Genomic DNA, 14,029 nt, shown 5'->3' on the forward strand with positions numbered 1-14,029 from the left:
AACTGTTAGAGAAGGCAGTAAGAACCTTGAATGAGCGACTAGGATCTGGCAGCAAGAACCTGTCAAGTTGTTAAGAAGGGCCATCCTGCTTCCAGCAAGCACTGTCCGTGTGTGGGTGTGTCACTTATCTCCAGATAAGTGCCTGTTACTTGTTTAACAATAATTCTACTTGCAGGGCCCTGCATTAGAAGACTTCAGCCATCTCCCTCCAGAACAAAGACGCAAGAAACTGCAACAGAGAATTGATGAACTTAACAGAGAACTACAGAAGGAAACAGACCAAAAGTGAGTGCGATTTTTTTAGTTTTGTAATCGTTCTATTTTTCAAAGTCCTCTACCAAAGTCAACAGTGCTTAGAAGCTAGGAGGGAATATACTAGTCCAGGCTACTAGAAAACATGTTTTTATTCATGGTTTATTGCATGTAGGTTCTGTCAGTGTTGCTTTCTTCTTTACTATAATACACATCTTGATCCTAAGGTTGCATAGAAAATGCACACAAGGAAATAAACCAGTGCCTATCTCCATTGAGCCAGAGAGCTGTAACTTGGTGCATTAAAAAAATGTTCATGTTTAGGAAATGGTGCATATGAACAGTATGGGAAACAGTATGGAGACTGGATAGAGAAGAGTTGACAGTTGTGTGTGCTTATGCAGAACACAAGGAAGGGCTGGAAAGTGCTAAGATGACAGAATGTGAAAAGGATTTACACATGGTGCAGGATCCAGTAGTTCCTCATGTCTGTGCTTAGTACTGTGTTGAGGGTCAGGGTCTCTGCACATAAATACTATTTTAGCTTTAATGGATCAGTACTGGTGTATGTCATTTTTGTAATTACGGTTGATTTTGTATGTTTTTAGAGATGCCCTCATCAAGATGAAGGATGTTTATGAAAAAAATCCCCAGATGGGTGATCCAGGCAGTTTGCAACCCAAGTTAACCGAGACTATGAGCAACATGGACCGTCTTCGGATGGAAATACACAAGAATGAGGTTAGACTCTAAAACAGTTCCTTTGAAATACGAATGAGTGGTAAAATCATTTTTGCATTACACATTATAGATGTAACACCCAGAAAAACTACTTAATTTCAGAAAGACCTATTTTCTTGGTTTGCTACCATATTTTAAAGTACACTCCTTTAGCTAGAATAAGGATGTACATTATTAAAGATGTAAAGTGTTTACTTTGAAATTCATATGTGGTTAAAGATTTTTTTTTTTCCTTTTAAGACTATTACAGACTGTAAGTTAAGCATGGACTCTATCTTAGAGGTCTTTTTCCAACCTTGATTGCTTCTATGAGGAATAAGTTCATGCTTCATGTGAAGTAATCATTCACATGTGAAGGCCATCTCTTTGTGGCTGTCTACTGACAAATAAACTGTTTGCAGTTAAGTGCCTGTGTTAAATGGTATTTGCGATTCAGCATCAAGTTTTCTTTGACACAACTATTTGTCTTTTTTCCCCAAGGCCTGGCTTTCTGAAGTTGAAGGTAAAGTAGCAGCCAGAAGCGACAGGCGGCACAGCAGTGACATCAACCACCTTGTAACACAGGGCAGAGAGAGGTCACTATTCTATCTCTAATGCTTTTTTATCTTATGCTAGAATCAGTACATCTATTTGAGAGTTAAGCAGTGGGCAATGTTTGTCACTTATCCTCTGAAAGTTTGTCTTTCTTGAAGGAAAATACTTGGGTTCTGAATCCTAGAGGACACTTCATGTCATTATGATACCATAAAAACAGTGTCTAATCAAAACACTCACTCATTAAACAGCAGTGCCTTTTAAAGCTATCTTACTCTGCTGAATAAGGCTCACCAGTTTTCCATGTTCCATAGAGACATATATGTCAAATTTGTTTGGTTTTGTAGCAGAATTCAGTCCCAGCCTTTGTTAAATCAGTATTTTCAGGGAAAAAAAAAAAAATCACCTCCAGCAGTAAATATAAAACATGCTAACAGGCATTCCCAGAGCGAGTCCCATGGTCTGGCCTTTCTCTGATGCGTGTGTGTTGTGAGTTCTAGAGCAAAAACTCTGAATTCTGAGTCCTCACGCTCCAATCGTTGTATTACAGCCCTGAAGGGAGTTACACGGATGATGCAAATCAGGAAGTTCGAGGCCCATCACAGCAGCATGCACATCCAAATGAGTTTGATGATGAGTTTGAAGATGATGATCCATTACCAGCTATAGGACATTGCAAGGCAATATATCCATTCGATGGTAAGGTTAACAGTGTGCACTATGATTCCTTGACTATAAGGCATGGATTATTTGTCAATAGAGAAGAGAGATAAAAGGGGTTTTAGTAAAATAATTGTATGAGCAAGTATTTGCTTATAGGGTCAGTGGAAACATTTTATTAATCGATTCATAAGGAGTAATTCTGTACTGGTTAAGATAAATGATAGCACAGCTATTGGCAAATAGTCAGCTTTAGAAATTGGTCTAGGTTTTTTTCTGTAAGTCTGGTTGAGCATATGTTCTCTTGTGCATGTTTTTGGTTCTTCCTGCTTATATCATCTGGAAGATATGCCCTGGGATAAAGATGACTTGAAATTCTGCCTGAACATTGAAAAACTTCTTTGCTGCTTGTTTTTCCCAGGTCACAATGAAGGCACTCTAGCAATGAAAGAAGGGGAAATTTTGTACATTATTGAAGAAGACAAAGGAGATGGGTGGACAAGAGCTCGAAGACATAATGGAGAGGAAGGCTATGTGCCAACATCATATATAGATGTAACGCTAGAGAAAAACAGCAAAGGTGCAGTAACGTATATCTAAGAATAAACTGGCAACTTTCAGTTGTACATTCCCTAGGGAAAATAGTAAGTTTTACACAGTTTCATGGAAAGCAGAATGCCAGAAATCAGCAATGGTCTGTTGTTTTGCAATGTGAGTTTGCTATAGGTTTTTGAGAGATGACCATATTAAATAAAGCATCTTACTCTGGTCTGTAATTTTGACCAATGTCTTCTGCTTTAACTGATCTACTGTTCCTGCTTACAAAGCACTAAATTCAGTTTACCTATTGGACTGAAAAAGATCAGGATTCCTGCTCCCTAGAATACTTTGTTTTCATAGAGAACTAAAAAATTACTCGGTGTTAAAATTTGCTTAAGATTTACTGTTCCAATTTTTATGACTTACACTATATGTTTGAAACTGAGGGGTTTTCCTGTAATAACTAACAATTCAATTACTGAAAATTATTAATTTCCTTCCTTAGCAAATACTTGGCAGCTTTCACTTCTTAAACAGGAAAATGTTTTCTCATTCTGAAAGCACAACAGAAATACTCAGGAAAAAACATGATTAAGGACAGAAAGTCCGCTGACCTGCCTCTTGCCTTCCTTTTCAGTACTTGTAATGTAGAACATTGCATATTGGATACAACTTTGTTGTTTTAACCCTAGATACCTTGAACAAACAAATGGAGGCTACACATAATGCTTGATGTCTTACTGAAACTTCTCCTGAAAAGGGAATGACTTTATGTTCTTGATCTGTGCTGGTCTTTGAATTGAATCATGTTTAGACGAAAATCAAGGTCTTAAATGTACAGTAATTCCCCTCACCATTACATCACTGAGGACTAGAAACTGCATTGCACTACTTGATTACTATGAGAAAAAAACCTTATGTAAAAGCTGTGGCTTGTACTTCTACTAAGAGTTCATGGAATTAAGTACAAGGCTAATGTATAGCCCCTGAGAATGGCCTGTTAGAACTGAGCACGCTTCTCTGTCTTCCGAAGGCCTTCAGTAACTTTGTTCTTTTCTTTTTCCTCTTGGACTGCAGGTTCCTGAAGCGGGTTTCTGAGAAAATGGGCGAGATCTTGAAGGAGGTTACATGCAGCTGCTGGGGGGTGTGGGGGGTGGGGTACTAGACTGGGAAGCCCGAGGGGAAAAGCTAGTTGCATGAATGCATGCAGACATACATTTAGTCACTAACATCTTAGCATCTCCATACATATAGGTAAGGATGTATTACAAATTCTTTCATTTGTGCAGAAAAAGAGTTCCATTACCAGAGTAAAAAGGCTACTGCTCCTAAAATTGCTTTCTTTTCATTGTCCTAGGTTTTCCCAAGGCGCAAACTATTCTTTAGCTTATACTTTAGCTTGTGCTATTTGGTTATCTCAATTACATGCTCTTTGCCAACCCATTTTAATTGGCAATCATTTAGATATGTCAGTTACCAGTCTGCCTGTGCCACCTCCATGCTCATCATTAACCTCCTCCTGCATGCCTAGGGATAGTCAGGCATGTTAGTGTAACACTTTGCCATCATTGCTTGTCTTAATTTGTAACAAATAATTTTCTCTAAATATCTTCAGTGCTAGAGTTTCATCCCAGTATCCATGTATGCTGCTATAAAACTATACCACTGCAACCATCATTACATTCCAGTTTTTGGCGTAACTGATAAGAGACCACAATGTATTTGTTGATTTGGGGAAATGACACATCTCAGCTCTAGCCTACAATGCAAGCAAGAGAAACTCCTAGAAGTATGGTCCATCTTCAGTAACCTGTTATGAGCACTGAAAACCTGGAACACCACCAGAGAGATTCACCACTGCAAGCTAATGACTGTTTTCCAAGAAGTCAACCACTTGCCATTCAAATGCTGCCTTAAACTACAGTGCCTAAATCTGTTGTTTGCCAACACTACCACTGACAGTATGCCATAAAGGGCTTTGTGTCTCAGCTCTTTCCACAGTGCTGCAGCTGCTGAGGTAGCCACGGTAGGTGTTTTCTAGAGCTCTACTGGATACATGGTGCATCATGAATTTTATACATTGAAATGTCTATCTCTTCATTTGACTTTAATATTTTTTTAGAAGATTTTTATGGAAACTGTCTTTTAGTTTTTCACTATGAAGTTCCAATTCTAATTAACTGCAGTGCTAGTCCATTTCCAGGTGATGCTTCATTGTATGGACCAGTTGAAATTTGAGTGATACTTCATAATGATCTATGTGCACTTTTACTTGTAAACAATTGAAATTTGGATATGTTTATATGTGTAAATATAGTTGTCTGCAGTGCCCCTATTGCTTTGTTGTCTTGCCTTCCATTTGTGGTCCTATTAATAGATCATACCTGATTTGTTAGGGTGGTAGGAATTAGACTAGAGATCTTGGGGGAAGGGATACTTGTATCAAAGCAAGCTTGTCAACCCAGCCACCTGCTGTTTGGGGAAATGACATAATTGAAACATCCTGTTTTTCTGGAGTCTGAAGCAATACTGGATGCAGCAGTGCTGGATTCTTTTTAATTTCAGTGTTATTAGGAACTGTACTACCAGTAAAACTGAATCTGAGTGATTTGTGTAGAGGTTTATTCCTTTTGTTATGTATACCACTATTACACAGCTTGACCTAGTGTATTATGGGGGCTATTAAACTGAAGTTTAGATTTTTGGAGCTTGTATACAGGGTTATTTATATAATAATGTGACATTACTCAATACTGACAAAACTACTTAGGTAGTTTTTTGGGTTTGGGGGTTCTGGGGTGTTTGTTGGTTTCGGTTTGATTTTTTTTCCTTTTTAAATCTAGTGCTTTTTTTTTAATTTTCAAGTTAGAGAAAAGGAAATGTGATTTGTGTATTTTCTGCTAAAGGGTCTGTGGTTTGCCTGGCTAACAGCCTTGCAGGTCAGTAATAACACTTCCTGGTAAAGGACTAAATGTTCTTTTCATGCTACTGTTTGTTTTTCTAAAACCAGGATTTGCTTCCTTTGGAGGCAGGTTGTTTTCATGAGGGATAGTGCAACTTGTATGAGGGATATTAAACATAGCAAAAAAAAACATTTGTACTTGCACAGCTAGTTATAAATCACTTATTCTAAAATTCTGAACGTGAGTTGTCTTAAAAAATTTTACCTTTTCCAGTAATTTTTAATCCTTTCTTGTGCACATGTTGATTTCCTAAATGTTAAATGCTTTGTTTAAAAATAGTGTTCTCTGTTGAGAATATTTTCATGGAATAAAAAAAAAACTTTTCCTGGTCTAAGTAATTAGCTTCCCTGTTTGTCTTCTGTTAAGATTGACAGGGATGCTTTCAGCATAAGGTCTGTAACCTCATGTTGTGGTGGTGCTGATTTTGTTAGCATATTCAAATACTTGCAAATGCTGTAAATAATATTTCATTCCAGAAACAGGTTTACTGACAACAAGCACATGCAACTTTAACCATATTTTTGATAACAAACTGATACAGCTTCTGAGGGCTTATATACCAGTTCTCTATGTGACAATGCAAGTTGCTGCAAAAGCACTCTATTAAATGTCCTTCACCCTGATTCCCTATGAAAAGTGCTAACAGCTTGTGCTTTGCCTTCATCCCAGAAAGAAAACAAAACCAAACTACTTACCAAAGTGATTCACCTCAGTAAATGAAGCAGGTTTAATATATACATACACCCACATTTACTCATATCTGAAAGCATTTTAATTATCTGGATTGTTTGTTCTTGCCAGTTCATCGTTAATTCGTGGCAGCGTTGCTGTTGTGCAGGCTCCAGCAAAAGCCAAAGTACTAACAGATGCTGTCTTACAAAAAAAACAAACAACAAAAACACACCAGAAGAAATTGTTCCAACACATACACAACTAATTTTCTACTTTCACAGGTGCAGTGATATTTGAGCCTTTCTGATAATTTCTGTGATAAAGATATACTTTAATTCACATTTCTATGTACAGTAGTTGAATATTCATTAAAGGAATACTATACAACAAATTGTCTGCAATGTCACATACTTAATATCTATCATTTTATTTACACTGTTTGCTTCAATTTAATATTAAGATGCCAGTGCCCTTACTCCTAGGCACTATAAAGCATCACAACTCAGGCAAAATGCAAAAAGCTGTAAGACTATCTTGCAGAGAGAACCTAACTACTTACAGGGATCATTAAATGACTTGGTGATAAAACAAATAAATAATTTGTTTAGAAATCAGTAGTTTTAAAACAAGTGTGCAGTTAAAAGTTCTAAACTTCCTGTGAAATGCAAGAAGTTTGTGCAGTATCAAGTTGCCAAAAACCAGTTAAGGTTATTTCAAGTATATAATTTAAATAGTGTTTACAGACTCTCATATACTTAATTGTTCCACCAGCTTCAGTGCAGGAGGTTCCAGTTTTCGTGAAAGTGCAGTTAAAATCTGGCTGAATTTCTCGTATCTTTCATTTTGATTAACTTGTGCTCCTTTGCTGCCCCAGAGCAATCTCATTTGAAATTCTGTCTTGAAGATTTCGCTCATCTCTTCATCTGGTTGGAAACCTAGGAAATAAGAAGAATGCCATCAGGCAAGTTATTCAGAAGAAATGGCTTTTGACCTTATTCCCTCCAAATAAGACAAGCTTCAGTGTGCTGGGTTCTTTTTGCATGATGAATTTAAACTAGTAAAACAGTGAAAATCCTTTCAGTCTGTGGCATTTTAACAGCACACAAATGGCTCCAGGGGTATCTATCCTTTGCTCAGTTCTAATGGTCTAGAATTGTCATAGTCTGACCTTAAACATAATTACTGATGTATACTTGCTGCCCCCAGAAATAGTTCTATTTCTTCCCCCTCCCTCAGCTTAAGTTTAAGATACAAAGTTACATTGTTAACTTGTTGCAGCTTTCTGGATGCAAAGGGTCAAGATCTCAGTGCTTATTATTGTGCTGCTGTAAAGAATCTTACTATGGTGTTTTATTTGGAAAAAAAAAAAAACAACGGAGTAGGAATTTTTAAATTGTACAGAAGACAGGAAGTTGTCCTCACTCCTTACTGTGCTTCTATTCAGTTCCTGGGAGGGTCAGCCTATTAAGTCATGAGAACTTTTGGGTATGTTTAGCAAAAAATGTATGCTCTGCTCTTTTGCTTACTGGACAACTACTCCAGTGGTGAGCTTTGAACCTGTATTGATCTTGCCCTCAAACTGAGTTTCTTGCAGGACATTTGCTGGTGTCCCAGCTCTCATGAAAGAGGAGAAAAAATTCTTGCACTGACTTTCTAACGGCACTTAGGCAAGAGCCCTTATCCCTCACGTTCTGTTGATGTGCAGCAGTTTCTCCCGCCAGTGCTGCCTACCTTCCAGCACCCGTTCTGCAGTCAAGCTGTACATTTCTGCATTCTGTGCTATCTGACGAGCTGTAGCCAAGTGCCTGAGCATTATTTCACAGCTTTGGTCACTGCTTTCCCACAGGTCCATGCCTTCAAAAACAACAGCTTGTCTCTCCATCAAGGTAATGAGAGGCATTAGCAGTGGCACTGTTACATTGTTCTGTGGAGTCTCTGGGATAGAAAGTAACAAACAAATTACATGGTCAGACCTGCTGTAGCAAGTAATACCTTCCCTCATGGAGCAGGTTTTGTAACTGCAATATACTTTTCACAGTTTCTGCTCCACAGTGCCTTTGGGCAGAATGTTACATTCTGCATGGGTACATGCACACAAGCACACACAGTTTGGCAGATTTCATTGTCTTTACACTGCATTCATTATACAAGTCCACAGTCATCTAAACACTGGCTGCACAGCTATCAGAACAGCAGCTGCCTCGTTTCCCTGACGCAGGAAATCAGTAGTGGGAGAGTTAAAAGAAAGTAGAAACCCATATCCCTTGTACTCACTATTCCACTCATCTTGTCCTTCATGCAATGCTTTCCTAAATGGCTTCAGCTGTTTTTCATACATAATGGCAGTCTGGGTATAATGATGTCTTAGAGAGGTCCAGGTTTGTTCCAGCCTAGTGACCTGTTCATACAAAAATAGAGAATGCCCATTATTGACTCCATAGCAATTTGCAGGAAAGGTGCTCTGCTAGTGACAAAGCTTCTGTTCTGATGATTTCTTCAGTCTTTAAAAAAATCACATAAATTCAATTACATAAATATTAAGCAACCTCATATTTTGGAACAAAGAAACATAATTTTACCTGTGGCATTTCCAGTGCTTTCATTATGGCAGAAAATGCATACAAATCCCCTAGTGAGTCCTTCAGCTCCACTGCGACTTGGATGATCCTGTTTAATGTTGCTGCTCTGTCTTGTAGATTTCCTGTGCAACCCAAGATATCCACAGCTATTCCTATTGCCATGGTATTGTGCCTGTAAGTGAAACAATTTATACTACTACTACTACAAATTATTAAATAATAATACATTATGCTGTACATGTTTAGAGAAGACAAGTCAAAGGTTTTTTCAGTATGTTGGTGTACCCAGCAAACTCAGCCTTACCAACATCTTTGTATCGAGCAGCAACTCCATTATATGATTTTTAGATAGACAGATATACATGCACATAAATACACATTGGCTTTGAACCTAAGATACTACTAGTACAAAATTCTGCTCAAGCAATGAATGGATCAACAATTTTTGAAGTTTTGCCACAATCCCTTTTGTCCTCCACACTCAAATCCCTGGGAGCTTCCCCCTAAATTTCAGCAACCAAACTACTGCAATCTGTAACATGGATGTAGGAAAGCTAGATTAGAGACAGAAGGCCCTAATTCCCCCCCCCCCTTAACTTCTGCAGAGATTTCACAGAAAGCTTTGCTGATCATTTTTTACTTTGCTACATCCTCTAGCCTCATTCTCAGTTGCAGAAAGCTACTGCCTTCAATCTTTTCACAAACCTGTCCTTAGATGGGTTGTAAGTCCCCTGAGGTCTTAAAGGAGAGCTGAGAGTGTTCAGCAGCTCTGAGGCCTCTGCTTTCAATACAATTCCCTGTATGCAGGGAGTTGCCCCATGACCTTAAAGAATTTTTTCTGTGCAAAAAAGTTACATGCCATCTCCCTAAATTATCTTCTGGACCCAGGAATTCAGAAATGGGGCAGAAGAGCATTCTTTGAGAAAAGGTGGAGTACAGCGTAGCAATGCTCTGAGGTTCTGGCCATCTGTCCTGGTAATGAGCAATAGGAATGTTTACCTTTCAATTAGGTCAAGGCGCAGTTGATGTCCATAAGGCAAGGTAATCAGTTCGAGACCAGAGTTCACTCCCATAATCCTCCTCATCTCCTCAGAGACTTCTAGTATCCTTGCCACCTGTCAAGGGCAAAAATGGGTGCATGAGTTTTGAAACTAACTTCAAACAAAACCCCTGGCCACACAGGAGTCCTGCTGGTTAGTGCAGGGCACGTAGAGCTGAGTGCACAGCCTGCAACATTAGAATACAGTCATCTAAGAAAAAAAAAAATGTTAACTTGAGCACATCTGATGCCTTGCACAAAAAAAAAAAAAAGACCAATAAAAGACCATTTTTTTGCATGATTCAGCCCTCAGGAAACACAGGCATGACCAAAATGCTTTATCAAAATTCTGTCCTCCACATTTTCAGGAGGACTTTCACATGCAAGCTCCGAGAAACATGATATTCACTTGGCCTGATCCTTGTCTGGGTGGCACTGTTCTTTGGCCTTGATGTATTACATCTTTGCCTTCATTTCCAAAAAGACAACTGCTTACACCACAGGCTTCTCACAAGGATTTATTAGTAAAAGGACTTTAAGGAGGGCACTGAATCTTGAGTGCCTAGTGAAGTTGGTAGATGAAAGCTAACACCTTCACCAATGTGCCTTTGCTTTTTAAACACACAGTATTAGCTACTGGTCATAGCAGTAACAATTATACATGCTAATTCTAAGGAAAACTACACTACTGTGATAATGGGAGATTATCTGCTGGTTCACAGCTGTATAGTGACATGTTTACAAACCCATCTGTCCTGTATGAGGAACTAGCAGTCAAAGAGAACAAGCAGGCTTGCTTGGTTATGATGAAAGCAATCTCACTGGTACAAAATGTAGCGTTAGATTTGTTTCACTTCTAGAGGCCAGTGGTATGAAGCTGGTGGAGGTAACAAGTGATTGCCACTCCTTGGTCACAAAAAGCCCTCTCAGGCAGATACTTGCTCTATCACCATATGGGTGCTTCTTTGATTTGTAGACATGTCATTATTTAAATGGCAAACTGATGCCACAAGAGAAGACCTGTGAGTTTCAGCCTTATCACGTATCTCAGTACAAAGCATTTATGCTGGCCCAGTTGACATGCCAAGTTCACTGTATCATGCAGTTCTTATCAGCACTGTAGTATGCAACAAATTACAAATGAATCACAGCCACTGGCTCTCTGCCTTGTCATATGAAGGTAAACCAGGCTCTCTACGTGTCCTAGCTAGTTACCCTTCCTTTTCCAAATCCAAAACTCTTTCTATAAAACACTCCAGTGACTTAATTATTTGTACAGTCTCCCACACTTCCAGCAGGCCAGTTTCCTTGGCCCCATTCCAAAATCTATAGAATTTAAATTGAGACCAATAAGAAGCTGATTAAATACTACACATACACAAAAAACCTTACTACTTGGCTAAGATCTGCATATCCTATGCCTTCAAACAACATACACTAACAAGAAAAGGCATTTTGGTTATTCTTACTAGGCTGAAGGTGAATTTGACAACTAAACTGTAAGAGGATGCTGTTACTACTCTTGGAACTATAGTAAGGAAGGCACAAGCTATCACTTCTGAAAAGACCAAGCAGCTCTACAGCTGAATTTTTCTGAGTCACCATGTCTCCACAACGTCTCACTTAGCAGTAGCTACTGGAGAGAGAAGCTGTGTTTGCTGTTGGCAGGCACTCAGCAGCTGTCAGGCACTCATCCACTCATCCAATTCCACTGCTGCTCCAATGATCTGCCCCCTTCCCAGAGCTATGTTGTGATTCTGTAGCAGCACTATCTGAGTGCTACAGATACGTTTTTCTCTGGGGCACCACCCTTCCCACTTCTGTTCTTGTCTGCAAAGGAGTTGCCCAGAAAGCAGCACTATGTTGTTGCTTCTCAGTGAGGCTGCTCTTAATAAAAAGCTCCAACCAACCAAAACCCAATAAAGATCATGACACTTGATTCCTGTGGCTGCTCTGTGGCAGGTACAGCACTTAATTGTCCAAACAAAGTAGTGCAGATTCAGCTACAGTTACATTTCTTCTATTACACTGTCATCATCTTGTAAGGAGATGACTTCTCCTATCTTTCCTTCCATATTTCTGATCTCCAAGCCTTGAAAGCTGAAAAAAAAAAAAATCAATATTGTGAAAAATAGTTCTTTGTGGTTTTACATCTTTCTAAACAGTTCTACTAGCAATACAGTTCTCCAACAGCAGCAAAATGCAGGTCTTGATAGCTGTTTTCCAGTGCCACCTATGCCACTCTCAGACCAAGATCAGAAAAGCAGCTAGGTTTGGAAGTCTGAATATATTTAGTTCCATTTAATGTCTTATATTATGGCCAACAGGAGGCAACCAGGTCATGTCTGTCTCCTGTTTGCCCTTGCAATCTAACTAGCTATTTCCTGTCACAGGTAGATTCTTCTACATGGTTTACAGCACAGAGAGAGCTATTCTTCCAGTGTAGAAGAAAGGCTGAATCACAGATATACAGCAGCTGATAGGAGATTAAAAAGATGTATGGAACACTGAGAAGTTGAGTCTAAAAATCAAGGATGGTGGGTTACCATTAATCCAAAGTGTTTGTTAACAGTCTTATTCTTCAAAAGGAAAAACAGCGCCTGTGGGCGAGTCAATACATTTGTTCCATTACCTGCAAGTTTACCCATTAATCTTTTCAAATCAGTTCTTTTAGAAAATACAAGCTTGCACAATATAAAGCAAAGCAAAGAAAATGAATTGTTTTTTTACCTTGCAGTCCATTCTGAGAATATGCTGTGCAATAATCTTTGGATGGTTGTTGTTGAAAAGCTCCTTGACTCTTCTTAACATTGATGTTTCCAATGGCTTGTTTTCAGGAGGAAGTAGTTTGGATTCAAAATCATTTGGTTTAAAACTAGACACTGTCTCAAAAACTGGTGCAGAAAAGAAGCTGTCATCTTCAACCATCTCAGCTGAAGCTTCTAAAGGATCTGCAGAGTTCACTGTAAGGTCATCTTCCAGGATCAAATAGTTTGTTTCAGAGTTCCTGAATGAGTGCTTTCCTCCCTCCTTTCGTGTCAGATGTTCCACATAGCTATTTTTCTGACATAAATGCTGTTTTGTTGATGCAGAATCTCTGGTAGGGCTCAGTTCACAATAGCGACTTTCTGCACTGTATGAAGCCAAAGAAGAATCTGGGGGTTTCATCAGGAGAGCTTTGCTGGGTTTAGGTGGAGGCTTTGGACAGAGCTGACTGTCTGATCCTCTTAGAGCTTCCCCTACTTGTGACTCTGATGTGACTCTCTGAACAGCTGTGGGGCTTAGAGACGGTTCACTGCCTGTTCGAAATGCAGGAGAGCTTGGACAGGAGTCTGTCTCTGCTTCAGGTAATCGAGATGGGTGTCCTAAACCTGCAGGGGAAAATGATATTTTAAGTCAAAATATAGACAATTTCTGATGCCTGTCCCAGGGTTCAACTCTTAATGCTATTTCCTGAGGAAAATACTGTCATATGTCAGTCATTTGCTAACAAAAATGTATGTGAAATTACATTGAGGAATTAGCTAGTCCCAAAATCCCAAACAGAGAACAGCTGCACCATAACATTACTGTGTGGTAGTGCTGACAGTAACTCCAGTCCCTGCTGATACATAAGCTATCCTGTCAGAGCTGGATAGTCTCCATGGCTTGAAATAGGTTTCTTTGTAACCCGATCTAGGCTATAAAAATGGGACCTTTCAGCCACACCACATGAAAGATGAGTCATTTGTGAGAATGACAAGTTTGAGATGAAAGAAAAGCTTCCCAAATTCGAGCCGGAACCTGCAAATAAGGTATGGAAGGGATACATTTCAGGGATGCTAAAAGAATCCTTTTTGCTAAACAGTACCTTCTTTGAAGAGCTAAAGAAACACATCTATGTTCTGTGTATTTATACCTCATCCTGTACTCACTGCATATGCAAACCTCAGCATCCAATATAGGACTGAACCCTATATCAGAAATTCTGCCTCTGCAGATCTTGGGGTATTCGCTGCTACCTACAGCAAAGCAGCTGGCTGCATCATGTGGTTTTTACTGCTTGTTTC

The 14,029-nt window shown here is 39.1% G+C and overlaps 2 protein-coding genes across 5 annotated transcripts in view; one reads left to right on the plus strand and one right to left on the minus strand.

The window, feature by feature from the left end:
• Positions 1 to 3,785, plus strand: part of FNBP1L (formin binding protein 1 like) — a 49,129-nt gene extending 45,344 nt beyond the window's left edge. For both annotated transcript variants that reach the window (XM_054384052.1, XM_054384054.1), the window contains 5 exons: positions 176 to 285; positions 861 to 993; positions 1,474 to 1,568; positions 2,078 to 2,226; positions 2,609 to 3,785. In XM_054384052.1, coding sequence (XP_054240027.1) covers positions 176 to 285; positions 861 to 993; positions 1,474 to 1,568; positions 2,078 to 2,226; positions 2,609 to 2,787 — 666 coding nt within the window. In that variant the 3' untranslated portion in view covers positions 2,788 to 3,785. The remainder of the gene's footprint in view (positions 1 to 175; positions 286 to 860; positions 994 to 1,473; positions 1,569 to 2,077; positions 2,227 to 2,608) is intronic.
• An 87-nt stretch (positions 3,786 to 3,872) lies between these two features.
• Positions 3,873 to 14,029, minus strand: part of BCAR3 (BCAR3 adaptor protein, NSP family member) — a 46,814-nt gene continuing 36,657 nt past the window's right edge. For all 3 annotated transcript variants that reach the window (XM_054384049.1, XM_054384051.1, XM_054384050.1), the window contains 6 exons: positions 12,711 to 13,351; positions 9,941 to 10,056; positions 8,942 to 9,113; positions 8,637 to 8,760; positions 8,094 to 8,297; positions 3,873 to 7,297 (listed from right to left, as the gene is read on the minus strand). In XM_054384049.1, coding sequence (XP_054240024.1) covers positions 7,110 to 7,297; positions 8,094 to 8,297; positions 8,637 to 8,760; positions 8,942 to 9,113; positions 9,941 to 10,056; positions 12,711 to 13,351 — 1,445 coding nt within the window. In that variant the 3' untranslated portion in view covers positions 3,873 to 7,109. The remainder of the gene's footprint in view (positions 7,298 to 8,093; positions 8,298 to 8,636; positions 8,761 to 8,941; positions 9,114 to 9,940; positions 10,057 to 12,710; positions 13,352 to 14,029) is intronic.

This window comes from Indicator indicator, chromosome 10 (assembly GCF_027791375.1).
Source record: "Indicator indicator isolate 239-I01 chromosome 10, UM_Iind_1.1, whole genome shotgun sequence".
Taxonomy (NCBI): Eukaryota; Metazoa; Chordata; class Aves; order Piciformes; family Indicatoridae; genus Indicator; species Indicator indicator.